This window comes from Oncorhynchus gorbuscha, unplaced genomic scaffold (genome assembly GCF_021184085.1).
Source record: "Oncorhynchus gorbuscha isolate QuinsamMale2020 ecotype Even-year unplaced genomic scaffold, OgorEven_v1.0 Un_scaffold_3507, whole genome shotgun sequence".
NCBI classification, from domain to species: domain Eukaryota; kingdom Metazoa; phylum Chordata; class Actinopteri; order Salmoniformes; family Salmonidae; genus Oncorhynchus; species Oncorhynchus gorbuscha.
Genome location: NW_025747724.1, coordinates 1 through 17,500, shown reverse-complemented (window position 1 = coordinate 17,500; position 17,500 = coordinate 1). Strand labels below are relative to the sequence as shown.

Here is a 17,500-nt window from a genome sequence, read left to right as displayed (position 1 = left end):
TCATGACTCAGATACCAGTAGAGAGGAACACCACACCACAGTAACATCATGACTCAGATACCAGTAGAGAGGAACACCACAGTAACATCATGACTCAGATACCAGTAGAGAGGAACCAGACTCAGATACCAGTAGAGAGGAACACCACAGTAACATCATGACTCAGATACCAGTAGAGAGGAACCAGACTCAGATACCAGTAGAGAGGAACACCACAGTAACATCATGACTCAGATACCAGTAGAGAGGAACCACACCACATAACATCATGACTCAGATACCAGTAACAGGAACACCAGACCCAGTAACATCAGACTCAGATACCAGTAGAGAGGAACACCACACCACAGTAACATCATGACTCAGATACCAGTAGAGAGGAACAACACCACAGTAACATCATGACTCAGATACCAGTAGAGAGGAACACCACACCACAGTAACATCATGACTCAGATACCAGTAGAGAGGAACACCACACCACAAGTAACATCATGACTCAGATACCAGTAGAGAGGAATAACACCACAGTAACATCATGACTCAGATACCAGTAGAGAGGAACCAGACTCAGATACCAGTAGAGAGGAACACCACACCACAGGAACCAGACTCAGATACCAGTAGAGAGGAACACCACACCACAGTAACATCATGACTCAGATACCAGTAGAGAGGAACACCACACCACAGTAACATCATGACTCAGATACCAGTAGAGAGGAACACCACACCACAGTAACATCATGACTCAGATACCAGTAGAGAGGAACACCACACCACAGTAACATCATGACTCAGATACCAGTAGAGAGGAACACCACACCACAGTAACATCATGACTCAGATACCAGTAGAGAGGAACACCACACCACAGTAACATCATGACTCAGGTACCAGTAGAGAGGAACCCCACACCACAGTAACATCATGACTCAGATACCAGTAGAGAGGAACCAGACTCAGATACCAGTAGAGAGGAACACCACAGTAACATCATGACTCAGATACCAGTAGAGAGGAACACCACAGTAACATCATGACTCAGATACCAGTAGAGAGGAACCAGACTCAGATACCAGTAGAGAGGAACACCACAGTAACATCATGACTCAGATACCAGTAGAGAGGAACCAGACTCAGATACCAGTAGAGAGGAACACCACACCACAGTAACATCATGACTCAGTTACCAGTAGAGAGGAACCCCACACCACAGTAACATCATGACTCAGATACCAGTAGAGAGGAACCAGACTCAGATACCAGTAGAGAGGAACACCACAGTAACATCATGACTCAGATACCAGTAGAGAGGAACACCACAGTAACATCATGACTCAGATACCAGTAGAGAGGAACACCACAGTAACATCATGACTCAGATACCAGTAGAGAGGAACACCACACCACAGTAACATCATGACTCAGATACCAGTAGAGAGGAACACCACACCACAGTAACATCATGACTCAGATACCAGTAGAGAGGAACACCACAGTAACATCATGACTCAGATACCAGTAGAGAGGAACCAGACTCAGATACCAGTAGAGAGGAACACCACACCACAGTACCATCATGACTCAGATACCAGTAGAGAGGAACACCACACCACAGTAACATCATGACTCAGATACCAGTAGAGAGGAACACCACACCACAGTAACATCATGACTCAGATACCAGTAGAGAGGAACACCACACCACAGTAACATCATGACTCAGATACCAGTAGAGAGGAACCAGACTCAGATACCAGTAGAGAGGAACCAGACTCAGATACCAGTAGAGAGGAACACCACACCACAGTAACATCATGACTCAGATACCAGTAGAGAGAGGAACACCACACCACAGTAACATCATGACTCAGATACCAGTAGAGAGGACACCACAGTAACATCTGACTCAGATACCAGTAGAGAGGAACACCACAGTAACATCATGACTCAGATACCAGTAGAGGACTCAGGTAACATAGAGAGGAAAACCCCACACCACAGTAACATCAGACTCAGATACCAGTAGAGAGGAACACAGATACCACACCATCAGTAACATCATGACTCAGTTACCAGTAGAGAGGAACCCCACACCACAGTAACATCATGACTCAGATACCAGTAGAGAGGAACCAGACTCAGATACCAGTAGAGAGGAACACCACAGTAACATCATGACTCAGATACCAGTAGAGAGGAACACCACAGTAACATCATGACTCAGAGTACCAGTAGAGAGGAACACCACAGTAACATCATGACTCAGATACCAGTAGAGAGGAACACCACAGTAACATCATGACTCAGATACCAGTAGAGAGGAACACCACAGTAACATCATGACTCAGATACCAGTAGAGAGGAACACCACACCACAGTAACATCATGACTCAGATACCAGTAGAGAGGAACACCACACCACAGTAACATCATGACTCAGATACCAGTAGAGAGGAACACCACACCACAGTAACATCATGACTCAGATACCAGTAGAGAGGAACACCACACCACAGTAACATCATGACTCAGATACCAGTAGAGAGGAACACCACACCACAGTAACATCATGACTCAGATACCAGTAGAGAGGAACACCACACCACAGTAACATCATGACTCAGGTACCAGTAGAGAGGAACACCACACCACAGTAACATCATGACTCAGATACCAGTAGAGAGGAACACCACACCACAGTAACATCATGACTCAGATACCAGTAGAGTAGAGAGGAACACCACACCACAGTAACATCATGACTCAGATACCAGTAGAGAGGAACACCACAGTAACATCATGACTCAGATACCAGTAGAGAGGAACACCACAGTAACATTGCCTGTCAAACGGTAACTTTCATGTCCTGATGATTGTACACGTTGAATCTCCCACAGTTCATCAACCCCCAGCAGGTGATCTCTAACACACTGCAGACACCCTTCTGCTCTCAGCTGTTCGACTCTCTGTGTGTTTCAGTTCAGAAGATTACCTGAATGGAATCATTCATTCATTTGTTCGTTCATTCGTTCATTCGTTCATTCATTGATTCCTTCGTTCATTCAGTGATTCATTCATTGATTCGTTCATTCATTGATTCCTTCGTTCATTCAGTGATTCATTCATTGATTCGTTCATTCATTGATTCCTTCGTTCATTCAGTGATTCATTCATTGATTCGTTCATTCATTGATTCCTTCGTTCATTCAGTGATTCATTCATTGATTCGTTCATTCATTGATTCCTTCGTTCATTCAGTGATTCATTCATTCATTCATTCCTTACCTGATAAAAGCCAGTGATATGACGTAGTTTGGACAGCGATCAGCCAATCGCAGTCTTTGCTGTGCGGGTAGGGGAGGGGGAAGTTGGGGGAGAGGATGAATCCTGATGATCCTGTTACATTACCCCCACAGGGAGCTGCAGAAACACACACACACACAATGTTCAAAATATACAGTACAACATAATGTAGTGGTTTTAATATGTCCTGGTCACGGTGCCGTTAACCTCTTTAACCACACCGGTGGTTTTCAGACAGAATAATACAACTAGAAACATCCCTATCAGGGTTTAATATCCCTATCAGGGTTTAATAACCCTATCAGGGTTTAATATCCCTATCAGGGTTTAATAGGGTTTAATATCCCTATCAGGGTTTAATAGGGTTTAATATCCCTATCAGGGTTTAATATCCCTATCAGGGTTTAATAGGGTTTAATATCCCTATCAGGGTTTAATATCCCTATCAGGGTTTAATAGGGTTTAATATCCCTATCAGGGTTTAATAGGGTTTAATATCCCTATCAGGGTTTAATAGGGTTTAATATCCCTATCAGGGTTTAATAGGGTTTAATATCCCTATCAGGGTTTAATAGGGTTTAATATCCCTATCAGGCTTTAATAGGGTTTAATATCCCTATCAGGGTTTAATACCCCTAGCAGGGTTTAATATCCCTATCAGGGTTTTAATATCCCTATCAGGGTTTAATAGGGTTTAATATCCCTATCAGGGTTTAACACCCCTAGCAGGGTTTAATATCCCTATCAGGGTTTAATAGGGTTTAATATCCCTATCAGGGTTTAATAGGGTTTAATATCCCTATCAGGGTTTAATACCCCTAGCAGGGTTTAATATCCCTATCAGGGTTTAATATCCCTATCAGGGTTTAATATCCCTATCAGGGTTTAATAGGGTTTAATATCCCTATCAGGGTTTAATACCCCTAGCAGGGTTTAATATCCCTAGCAGGGTTTAATATCCCTATAAGGGTTTAATAGGGTTTAATATCCCTATCAGGGTTTAATAGGGTTTAATATCCCTATCAGGGTTTAATAGGGTTTAATATCCCTAGGAGAGTTTAATAGAGTTTAATATCCCTATCAGGGTTTAATAGGGTTTAATATCCCTAGCAGGGTTTAATAGGGTTAAATATCCCTATCAGGGTTTAATAGGGTTTAATATCCCTAGCAGGGTTTAACATCCCTATCAGGGTTTAATAGGGTTTAATATCCGTAGCAGGGTTTAATAGGGTTTAATATCCCTATCAGGGTTTAATAGGGTTTAATATCCCTAGCAGGGTTTAACATCCCTATCAGGGTTTAATAGGGTTTAATATCCCTAGCAGGGTTTAATAGGGTTTAATATCCCTAGCAGGGTTTAATAGGGTTTAATATCCCTATCAGGGTTTAATAGGGTTTAATATCCCTATCAGGGTTTAATAGGGTTTAATATGCCTATCAGGGTTTAATAGGGTTTAATATCCCTAGCAGGGTTTAACATCCCTATCAGGGTTTAATAGGGTTTAATATCCCTAGCAGGGTTTAATACCCCTAGCAGGGTTTAATATCCCTATCAGGGTTTAATATCCCTATCAGGGTTTAATAGGGTTTAATATCCCTATCAGGGTTTAATATCCCTATCAGGGTTTAATTTAACATCCCTATCAGGGTTTAATAGGGTTTAATATCCCTATCAGGGTTTAATAGGGTTTAATATCCCTATCAGGGTTTAATATCCCTATCAGGGTTTAATATCCCTATCAGGGTTTAATAGGGTTTAATAACAGGGCGGCAACGTAGCCTAGTGGTTAGAGCGTTGGATTAGTAACCGGAAGGTTGTGAGTTCAAACCCCCGAGCTGACAAGGTACAAATCTGCCTGAACAGGCAGTTAACCCACTGCTCCCAGGCCGTCATTGAAAATAAGAATGTGTTCTTAACTGACTTGCCTGGTTAGATAAAGTTAAAATAAAATAAAAAAATTAACTGACCCCTGTTATACAGACTGACCCCTGTTATATCCCCAGTAGTGTTTCATTAATATAGACCGACCCCATTAATACAGACTGACCCCTGTTATATCCACCAAAACGGGGTTGAAAAAGGACCTTTAATGCCCCACTACTGCAGAAAGCTTCGCAGAATAAACACAGTTCTATTCCTAGTATATATATATATATATATATATTGTTATCATAGATGTTTTATTTGATTTAGCCAGGAAGTCCCAGTGAGGTCAGAAGACCTCTTTTACAAGGAAGACCTGGCGTTTAGGGAGGCTTCGCTGCTACAGCCTGAGGACAGAATAACTCTCGCTGTAGTGTTAAACGGAATAACCCCTCGTTCAGTTCCTAGGAGCCTGTCTTTGAAACCCCTGACGATGCAAACAGAACAACCACAGATATATTCCTTTTAGCGTATAATGTACAGCCCCACCAATACAGATGGAGGGCTGATAAACCAGCTATATTTCATATACAGCCTCACCAATACATCTGGGTGGGATAGTCTGCCAGTAGTATAGTATAGTATAGTATAGTATAGTATAGTATATTATAGTATAGCATATTATATTATAGTATGTTATATTATACTAGAGTATGCTATAATACAGTATATTGAAGTATAGTACAGTATAGTACGGTATAGTATATATAATTACAGGATAGTACAGTACAGTAGAGTACAGCACAGTACAGTATAGTATAGTATAGTATAGTATAGATCAGTATAGTATAGATCAGTACAGTAGTAAAGCCTCGCCAATGCAGCTGGGAGGGCTGGGCTGCCAGTAGTATAGTATAGTATAGTATAGTATAGTATAGTATAGTATAGTATAGTATAGTATAGTATAGTATAGTATAGTATAGTATAGTATAGTATAGTATAGTATAGTATAGTATAGTATAGATCAGTATAGTAGTATATCCTCACCAATGCAGCTGGGAGTATATTCTCACCAATGGCTGGGCTGCCAGTAGTATCTGTTGTCCACTTGGATGCAGGTGATCTTGCTCTCTCCCTGCAGCTCATATCCTGGATCACAGGAGAAGGTCACCGTGTCATCTGGTTCTCTCCCATCTCCGTGACGACTGCCGTTCATAGGCAGGCCTGGATCTCTGCAGGCTGTCGCCACTGAACCTGGAGACACACGGCAGACATGACGTTACGCAACAGCTGAAGGACACACAGCAGACATATGAGACCTGTTAGCTTCCCAGTTCAAATGAGACCCGTTAGCTTCATATGAGACCCGGTTCATATGAGACCCGTGAGCTTCCCAGTTCATATGAGACCCGTTATGAGACCCGTGAGCTTCCCAGTTCATATGAGACCCATTAGCTTCCCAGTTCATATGAGACCCGTTAGCTTCCCAGTTCATATGAGACCCTTTAGCTTCCCAGTTCATATGACACTTGTTAGCTTCCCAGTTCATATGACACTTGTTAGCTTCCCAGTTCATATGAGACCCGTTAGCTTCCCAGTTCATATGAGACCAGTTAGCTTCCCAGTTCATATGAGACCCTTTAGCTTCCCAGTTCATATGAGACCCTTTTAGCTTCCCAGTTCATATGAGACCCGTTAGCTTCCCAGTTCATATGAGACCAGTTAGCTTCCCAGTTCATATGAGACCAGTTAGCTTCCCAGTTCATATGAGACCCGTTAGCTAACACAGTTCATATGAGACCCGTTAGCTAACACAGTTCATATGAGACCCAATATCTTCCCAGTTCATATGAGACCAAATAGTACAGAGTTGAAAGTAAACAGAATCAATAAATGCTCTTCTTTCTTGTCACTCTAGAAACTGAAAGTTATTCTTCTGGAAACACTCACTTGAGAAGTCGATGGCGAAGCCAGACTTGGTGATGTAGAAGTCAGTCTGGAACTGAATGGTGACGACGTTGAGGGTGCTGTGTATCCCCTCGGGGAGCAGGGAGCCAGACACCTCCCTCAGAGACATCTCATTTTCTGCTGGTCCGTCCCAAACCTCCAGGATGTCGTGAGATGCCTCTGTGTCGAACGCCAGGAACTGGAGGCTTAGGGAGGATGGGATTTAATAAATCGGATTAAAAAAAACAAACCAGATTTTGGCCAAGACAACACCAATTTCAAATCATAAAATATTCATATTCTATCTGTATTCGCTTGAGGTTGTATGCATTTTCTGTTTACTCTTATCACCAAGTGTCTGGCAGGACAAACCATCTGAAAACTATTCACACCTTCCCTTCGACTGGTGCCAGGAACTGGAGGGCTAGTTGGGAAGGATCTGATTAGACGAACCAACTCCACAGTCAGGCAGCGACCGAAATGATTAGAGAAACTACAGTACCTCTACAGGCAGTCACCAACTGTGCATTCTGAATCTTTAATTACTTGGTTCTGAGTAAAGCATTAACAATAAGGCTATGTTTTGTAACACATTGATATGTGAGATACCGGAGAAGGATGCCCCATTTTTTTTTTCTTCATTTTAATTTTATGGTAAAAAAAAAGGTAGATGAGTACCAGGGTTTTCGTTATGCAAAATGTGCCGCCGGACAAGATGACTAGGAATAGTTTAATTTAACGCCCATTTTTAGTAAATGATCTGACCCATAACCATTCGGTTTGCGTAACCCATTAGGGTGTCCACCGCACGGTGCTCAGAATGACAGAAATCATATTTAGATTATGGTAATTCATCTTCATAGAACGTGTTACTTCCTGTCATGAAAGCTGCCCAATAAAACATCACTTTCAAACATTTTCCCAAAATGCAATTCGTGGGGAAAACACCATATCCTGATGCGAACGGTTTCAAATGTGACAGAGATCTCAGTTAGAAAGTTAGAAAGAGGCGGGAACCTAAAGATGCATTAACTAAGACGGGTTGCTAATATGACTGAAGAATTTTGTGCCTTTGACTTTCTGGACAATTGAAGAAAAAAAACGTTTATATAAAAACCAATAGAACACGAAAGAAATGTTGGTTTCAACGGCAAATGAGGAAGTTTTTATAAAATAACTGTCTGAGTGTTTCTACGGTGGGATATTACCAGGAGCAACGAGCTGAGGAGCTGCAGGACCTGGAGAAGTCTTTATAAAATAACTGTCCGAGTGTTTCTACGGTGGGATATTACCAGGAGCAACGAGCTGAGGAGCTGCAGGACCTGGAGAAGTCTTTATAAAATAACTGTCTGAGTGTTTCTACGGTGGGATATTACCAGGAGCAACGAGCTGAGGAGCTGCAGGACCTGGAGAAGTGTTTATGAAAGAACTGTCTGAGTGTTTCTACGCTGGGATATTACCAGGAGCAACGAGCTGAGGAGCTGCAGGACCTGGAGAAGTCTTTATAAAATAACTGAGTGTTTCTACGGTGGGATATTACTAGGAGCAACGAGCTGAGGAGCTGCAGGACCTGGAGAAGTCTATAAAATAACTGAGTGTTTCTACGGTGGGATATTACCAGGAGCAACGAGCTGAGGAGCTGCAGGACCTGGAGAAGTCTTTATAAAATAACTGAGTGTTTCTACGGTGGGATATTACCAGGAGCAACGAGCTGAGGAGCTTCAGGACCTGGAGAAGTCTTTATAAAATAACTGTCTGAGTGTTTCTACGGTGGGATATTACCAGGAGCAACGAGCTGAGGAGCTGCAGGACCTGGAGAAGTCTTTATAAAATAACTGTCTGAGTGTTTCTACGGTGGGATACTACCAGGAGCAACGAGCTGAGGAGCTGCAGGACCTGGAGAAGTATTTATAAAATAACTGTCTGAGTGTTTCTACGGTGGGATATTACCAGGAGCAACGAGCTGAGGAGCTGCAGGACCTGGAGAAGTCTTTATAAAATAACTGTCTGAGTGTTTCTACGGTGGGATATTACCAGGAGCAACGAGCTGAGGAGCTGCAGGACCTGGAGAAGTCTTTATAAAATAACTGTCTGAGTGTTTCTACGGTGGGATATTACCAGGAGCAACGAGCTGAGGAGCTGCAGGACCTGGAGAAGTCTTTATAAAATAACTGTCTGAGTGTTTCTACGGTGGGATATTACCAGGAGCAACTAGCTGAGGAGCTGCAGGACCTGGAGAAGTCTTTATAAAATAACTGTCTGAGTGTTTCTACGGTGGGATATTACCAGGAGCAACGAGCTGAGGAGCTGCAGGACCTGGAGAAGTCTTTATAAAATAACTGTCTGAGTGTTTCTACGGTGGGATATTACCAGGAGCAACGAGCTGAGGAGCTGCAGGACCTGGAGAAGTCTTTACAAAATAACTGAGTGTTTCTACGGTGGGATATTACCAGGAGCAACGAGCTGAGGAGCTGCAGGACCTGGAGAAGTCTTTATAAAATAACTGTCTGAGTGTTTCTACGGTGGGATATTACCAGGAGCAACGAGCGAGCTGAGGAGCTGCAGGACCTGGAGAAGTCTTTATAAAATAACTGTCTGAGTGTTTCTACGGTGGGATATTACCAGGAGCAACTAGCTGAGGAGCTGCAGGACCTGGAGAAGTCTTTATAAAATAACTGTCTGAGTGTTTCTACGGTGGGATATTACCAGGAGCAACGAGCTGAGGAGCTGCAGGACCTGGAGAAGTCTTTATAAAATAACTGTCTGAGTGTTTCTACGGTGGGATATTACCAGGAGCAACGAGCTGAGGAGCTGCAGGACCTGGAGAAGTCTTTATAAAATAACTGAGTGTTTCTACGGTGGGATATTACCAGGAGCAACGAGCTGAGGAGCTGCAGGACCTGGAGAAGTCTTTATATAATAACTGAGTGTTTATACGGTGGGATATTACCAGGAGCAATGAGCTGAGGAGCTGCAGGACCTGGAGAAGTCTTTATAAAATAACTGAGTGTTTATACGGTGGGATATTACCAGGAGCAATGAGCTGAGGAGCTGCAGGACCTGGAGAAGTCTTGATGCCTACATACCTCCAAAGCCAATTACCAGCTAAGGGAACTCTGATGCATACAGTACATACCGCCAAAAGCCAATTACCAAACTGTGCATTATGAATCATAATTTAATGATAAAAGTAAGTAAATATTTGACAAGATGTTAACCAAGATGTGAACCAAGATGTGAACCAAGATGTTAACCAAGATGTTAACCAAGATGTTAACCAAGATGTTTACCAAGATGTTAACCAAAATGTTAACCAAGATGTGAACCAAGATGTTAACCAAGATGTTAACCAAGATGTTTACCAAGATGTTAACCAAAATGTTAAAAATGTTAACCAAGATGTTAACCAAGATGTTTGAACCAAGATGTTAACCAAGAACCAAGATGTTAACCAAGAACCAATATGTGAACCAAGATGTTAACCAAGATGTTAACCCAAGATGTTAACCAAGATGTTAACCAAGATGTTATCTGAAACAACAGCAGGACTGTTTTGTAATACATTAATATATAAATGGTTCTGTATGGTACCAGACAAGGGTACCCCATTTTGCCTATTCATTTTGTGGTAAAAAAGTTAATATCCGATTCCAATTCTATATTTGAAGTAGCTACCTGACGATGTTGCCAGAGTTGACAGTGATGGTCCAGGTACAGCGCAGGTTGTTGTCGTAAGGAAAGGGATATCCAGGAGACAGGATGCGGCCTGTAGACTCACCTTTGAACCTACCGCCACACTCCGCTGGAGGCACACACACACAGAAACACACACACACAGAAACACACACACACACACAGAAACACACACACACACACACAGAAACACACACACACAGAAAACACACACACAGAAACAACACACACACACACACACACAAACACACACACACAGAAACACACACACAGAAACACACACACACAGAAACACACACACACAGAAAACACACACACACAGAAACACACACACACAGAAACACACACACACAGAAACACACACACCAAAAACAGGTCACTAACAGGTCACCCGACCTTGTCAACATCCAACATCTAAACAACAGAACAGTTCCCTGAGGGAAAATGGTATTAAAGAAGTAACTGCAAACACAACTGGCACTTGTCAAATCAGACTATTCCCAGTTATTCAACATGAAGAATAACAACAAACACAACTGGCAGACTTGTCAAATCAGACTATTCCCAGTTATTCAACATGAAGAATAACAACAAACACAACTGGCAGACTTGTCAAATCAGACTATTCCCAGTTATTCAACATGAAGAATAACAACAAACACAACTGGCAGACTTGTCAAATCAGACTATTCCCAGTTATTCAACATGAAGAATAACAACAAACACAACAGACTTGTCAAATCAGACTATTCCCAGTTATTCAACATGAAGAATAACAACAAACACAACTGGCAGACTTGTCAAATCAGACTATTCCCAGTTATTCAACATGAAGAATAACAACAAACACAACTGGCAGACTTGTCAAATCAGACTATTCCCAGTTATTCAACATGAAGAATAACAACAAACACAACTGGCAGACTTGTCAAATCAGACTATTCCCAGTTATTCAACATGAAGAATAACAACAAACACAACTGGCAGACTTGTCAAATCAGACTATTCCCAGTTATTCAACATGAAGAATAACAACAAACACAACAGACTTGTCAAATCAGACTATTCCCAGTTATTCAACATGAAGAATAACAACAAACACAACTGGCAGACTTGTCAAATCAGACTATTCCCAGTTATTCAACATGAAGAATAACAACAAACACAACTGGCAGACTTGTCAAATCAGACTATTCCCAGTTATTCAACATGAAGAATAACAACAAACACAACTGGCAGACTTGTCAAATCAGACTATTCCCAGTTATTCAACATGAAGAATAACAACAAACACAACTGGCAGACTTGTCAAATCAGACTATTCCCAGTTATTCAACATGAAGAATAACAACAAACACAACTGGCAGACTTGTCAAATCAGACTATTCCCAGTTATTCAACATGAAGAATAACAACAAACACAACTGGCAGACTTGTCAAATCAGACTATTCCCAGTTATTCAACATGAAGAATAACAACAAACACAACTGGCAGACTTGTCAAATCAGACTATTCCCAGTTATTCAACATGAAGAATAACAACAAACACAACTGGCAGACTTGTCAAATCAGACTATTCCCAGTTATTCAACATGAAGAATAACAACAAACACAACTGGCAGACTTGTCAAATCAGACTATTCCCAGTTATTCAACATGAAGAATAACAACAAACACAACTGGCAGACTTGTCAAATCAGACTATTCCCAGTTATTCAACATGAAGAATAACAACAAACACAACTGGCAGACTTGTCAAATCAGACTATTCCCAGTTATTCAACATGAAGAATAACAACAAACACAACTGGCAGACTTGTCAAATCAGACTATTCCCAGTTATTCAACATGAAGAATAACAACAAACACAACTGGCAGACTTGTCAAATCAGACTATTCCCAGTTATTCAACATGAAGAATAACAACAAACACAACTGGCAGACTTGTCAAATCAGACTATTCCCAGTTATTCAACATGAAGAATAACAACAAACACAACTGGCAGACTTGTCAAATCAGACTATTCCCAGTTATTCAACATGAAGAATAACAACAAACACAACTGGCAGACTTGTCAAATCAGACTATTCCCAGTTATTCAACATGAAGAATACAACAAACACAATAAGATTCTGAATACAAATGACTAGCGGTTAGTACATCCTGGAGTAAAGCCCCGTTCTCCTTGGGCCTGGTAATGGAATGGAGTAAAGCCCCGTTCTCCTTGGGCCTGGTAATGGAATGGAGTAAAGCCCCGTTCTCCTTGGGCCTGGTAATGGAATGGAGTAAAGCCCCGTTCTCCTTGGGCCTGGTAATGGAATGGAGTAAAGCCCCGTTCTCCTTGGGCCTGGTAATGGAATGGAGTAAAGCCCCGTTCTCCTTGGGCCTGGTAATGGAATGGAGTAAAGCCCCGTTCTCCTTGGGCCTGGTAATGGAATGGAGTAAAGCCCCGTTCTCCTTGGGCCTGGTAATGGAATGGAGTAAAGCCCCGTTCTCCTTGGGCCTGGTAATGGAATGGAGTAAAGCCCCGTTCTCCTTGGGCCTGGTAATGGAATGGAGTAAAGCCCCGTTCTCCTTGGGCCTGGTAATGGAATGGAGTAAAGCCCCGTTCTCCTTGGGCCTGGTAATGGAATGGAGTAAAGCCCCGTTCTCCTTGGGCCTGGTAATGGAATGGAGTAAAGCCCCTTTCTCCTTGGGCCTGGTAATGGAATGGAGTAAAGCCCCGTTCTCCTTGGGCCTGGTAATGGAATGGAGTAAAGCCCCGTTCTCCTTGGGCCTGGTAATGGAATGGAGTAAAGCCCCTTTCTCCTTGGGCCTGGTAATGGAATGGAGTAAAGCCCCTTTCTCCTTGGGCCTGGTAATGGAATGGAGTAAAGCCCCGTTCTCCTTGGGCCTGGTAATGGAATGGAGTAAAGCCCCGTTCTCCTTGGGCCTGGTAATGGAATGGAGTAAAGCCCGTTCTCCTTGGGCCTGGTAATGGAATGGAGTAAAGCCCCGTTCTCCTTGGGCCTGGTAATGGAATGGAGTAAAGCCCCGTTCTCCTTGGGCCTGGTAATGGAATGGAGTAAAGCCCGTTCTCCTTGGGCCTGGTAATGGAATGGAGTAAAGCCCCTTTCTCCTTGGGCCTGGTAATGGAATGGAGTAAAGCCCCTTTCTCCTTGGGCCTGGTAATGGAATGGAGTAAAGCCCCTTTCTCCTTGGGCCTGGTAATGGAATGGAGTAAAGCCCCGTTCTCCTTGGGCCTGGTAATGGAATGGAGTAAAGCCCCGTTCTCCTTGGGCCTGGTAATGGAATGGAGTAAAGCCCCGTTCTCCTTGGGCCTGGTAATGGAATGGAGTAAAGCCCCGTTCTCCTTGGGCCTGGTAATGGAATGGAGTAAAGCCCCGTTCTCCTTGGGCCTGGTAATGGAATGGAGTAAAGCCCCGTTCTCCTTGGGCCTGGTAATGGAATGGAGTAAAGCCCCTTCTCCTTGGGCCTGGTAATGGAATGGAGTAAAGCCCCTTTCTCCTTGGGCCTGGTAATGGAATGGAGTAAAGCCCCGTTCTCCTTGGGCCTGGTAATGGAATGGAGTAAAGCCCCGTTCTCCTTGGGCCTGGTAATGGAATGGAGTAAAGCCCCGTTCTCCTTGGGCCTGGTAATGGAATGGAGTAAAGCCCCGTTCTCCTTGGGCCTGGTAATGGAATGGAGTAAAGCCCCGTTCTCCTTGGGCCTGGTAATGGAATGGAGTAAAGCCCCGTTCTCCTTGGGCCTGGTAATGGAATGGAGTAAAGCCCCGTTCTCCTTGGGCCTGGTAATGGAATGGAGTAAAGCCCCTGTTCTCCTTGGGCCTGGTAATGGAATGGAGTAAAGCCCCTTTCTCCTTGGGCCTGGTAATGGAATGGAGTAAAGCCCCGTTCTCCTTGGGCCTGGTAATGGAATGGAGTAAAGCCCCGTTCTCCTTGGGCCTGGTAATGGAATGGAGTAAAGCCCGTTCTCCTTGGGCCTGGTAATGGAATGGAGTAAAGCCCCGTTCTCCTTGGGCCTGGTAATGGAATGGAGTAAGCCCCTTTCTCCTTGGGCCTGGTAATGGAATGGAGTAAAGCCCGTTCTCCTTGGGCCTGGTAATGGAATGGAGTAAAGCCCGTTCTCCTTGGGCCTGGTAATGGAATGGAGTAAAGCCCGTTCTCCTTGGGCCTGGTAATGGAATGGAGTAAAGCCCCGTTCTCCTTGGGCCTGGTAATGGAATGGAGTAAAGCCCCGTTCTCCTTGGGCCTGGTAATGGAATGGAGTAAAGCCCCGTTCTCCTTGGGCCTGGTAATGGAATGGAGTAAAGCCCCGTTCTCCTTGGGCCTGGTAATGGAATGGAGTAAAGCCCCGTTCTCCTTGGGCCTGGTAATGGAATGGAGTAAAGCCCGTTCTCCTTGGGCCTGGTAATGGAATGGAGTAAAGCCCCGTTCTCCTTGGGCCTGGTAATGGAATGGAGTAAAGCCCCGTTCTCCTTGGGCCTGGTAATGGAATGGAGTAAAGCCCTTTCTCCTTGGGCCTGGTAATGGAATGGAGTAAAGCCCCTTTCTCCTTGGGCCTGGTAATGGAATGGAGTAAAGCCCCGTTCTCCTTGGGCCTGGTAATGGAATGGAGTAAAGCCCTTTCTCCTTGGGCCTGGTAATGGAATGGAGTAAAGCCCCTTTCTCCTTGGGCCTGGTAATGGAATGGAGTAAAGCCCCTTTCTCCTTGGGCCTGGTAATGGAATGGAGTAAAGCCCCTTTCTCCTTGGGCCTGGTAATGGAATGGAGTAAAGCCCCTTTCTCCTTGGGCCTGGTAATGGAATGGAGTAAAGCCCCTTTCTCCTTGGGCCTGGTAATGGAATGGAGTAAAGCCCCTTTCTCCTTGGGCCTGGTAATGGAATGGAGTAAAACCCCTTTCTCCTTGGGCCTGGTAATGGAATGGAGTAAAGCCCCTTTCTCCTTGGGCCTGGTAATGGAATGGAGTAAAGCCCCTTTCTCCTTGGGCCTGGTAATGGAATGGAGTAAAGCCCCTTTCTCCTTGGGCCTGGTAATGGAATGGAGTAAAGCCCCTTTCTCCTTGGGCCTGGTAATGGAATGGAGTAAAGCCCCTTTCTCCTTGGGCCTGGTAATGGAATGGAGTAAAGCCCCTTTCTCCTTGGGCCTGGTAATGGAATGGAGTAAAGCCCTTTTCTCCTTGTACCTGGTAATGTAATGGAGTAAAGCCCTTTTCTCCTTGTACCTGGTAATGGAATGGAGTAAAGCCCCTTTCTCCTTGTACCTGGTAATGGAATGGTGTCAAGCCCCTTTCTCCTTGTACTTGGTAATGGAATGGTGTCAAGCCCCTTTCTCCTTGTACCTGGTAATGGAATGGTGTCAAGCCCCTTTCTCCTTGTACCTGGTAATGGAATGGTGTCAAGCCCCTTTCTCCTAGTACCTGGTAATGGAATGGTGTGGAGTAGACAGAGTACCTAAAGTACTTAGAAATGCCTAAATTATGCCTCTTAATGGCACCATGAATTACCTTTAAAAGGCCAGAAAATATCTGTCTGGTCCTGGTCTGTGGGACAGAGACACACCTCTGCACATTTGAATTTCTCATCTATTGTCCTGGTTATCATCAGCCATCAATATTGCTAACAAACTATCCACACATCATTAAAGTATAAATTACATGATCTAACTATCTATCATTCTGATCTAAGAACAGATATAACTATCTATTATTCTGATCTAAGAACAGATATAACTATCTATCATTCTGATCTAAGAACAGATATAACTATCTATTATTCTGATCTAACAACAGATCTAACTATCTATCATTCTGATCTAAGAACAGATATAACTATCTATCATTCTGATCTAACAACAGATATAACTATCTATCATTCTGATCTAACAACAGATATAACTATCTATCTATCTGATCTAAGAACAGATATAACTATCTATCTGATCTAACAACAGATCTAACTATCTATCATTCTGATCTAAGAACAGATATAACTATCTATCATTCTGATCTAAGAACAGATATAACTATCTATCATTCTGATCTAAGAACAGATATAACTATCTATTATTCTGATCTAACAACAGATCTAACTATCTATCATTCTGATCTAAGAACAGATATAACTATCTATCATTCTGATCTAAGAACAGATATAACTATCTATTATTCTGATCTAAGAACAGATATAACTATCTATCATTCTGATCTAAGAACAGATATAACTATCTATCATTCTGATCTAAGAACAGATATAACTATCTATCATTCTGATCTAACAACAGATCTAACTATCTATCATTCTGATCTAACAACAGATCTAACTATCTATCTATCTGATCTAATTTGGGTCAGTCACGGTGGTCAGGTACTCTACTCTCTGTTTAGGGCCAAATAGCATTCCAGTTTGCTCTGTTTTTTGTAAATTCTTTCCAATTTGTCAAGTAATCATCTTTTGTTTTCTCATGATTTGCTTGGGTTTAATTGTGTTGCTGTCCTGAGGCTCTGTGGGGTGTGTTTGTGTTTGTGAACAGAGCCCCAGGACCAGCTCTGTTTAGGGGACTCTTCCTCCAGGTTCATCTCTCTGTAGGTGATGGCTTTGTTATGGAAGGTTTGGGAATCGCTTCCTTTCAGGTGGTTGTAGAATTTAACGGCTCTTTTCTGGATGTTGATAATTAACAGTGCCTCT

The 17,500-nt window shown here is 43.0% G+C and overlaps 1 protein-coding gene across 1 annotated transcript in view; it reads right to left on the bottom strand.

Moving 5' to 3' along the window:
- LOC124027708 (CUB and sushi domain-containing protein 3-like) overlaps positions 1 to 10,922 on the bottom strand; it is a gene marked incomplete at its 5' end in the record, with an annotated part of 13,046 nt that extends 2,124 nt beyond the window's left edge. The window contains 3 exons of the mRNA XM_046340080.1: positions 6,247 to 6,427; positions 7,124 to 7,326; positions 10,796 to 10,922. Of these exons, the coding sequence (XP_046196036.1) occupies positions 6,247 to 6,427; positions 7,124 to 7,326; positions 10,796 to 10,922 (511 nt within the window). The remainder of the gene's footprint in view (positions 1 to 6,246; positions 6,428 to 7,123; positions 7,327 to 10,795) is intronic.
- Positions 10,923 to 17,500: the final 6,578 nt, after the last annotated feature.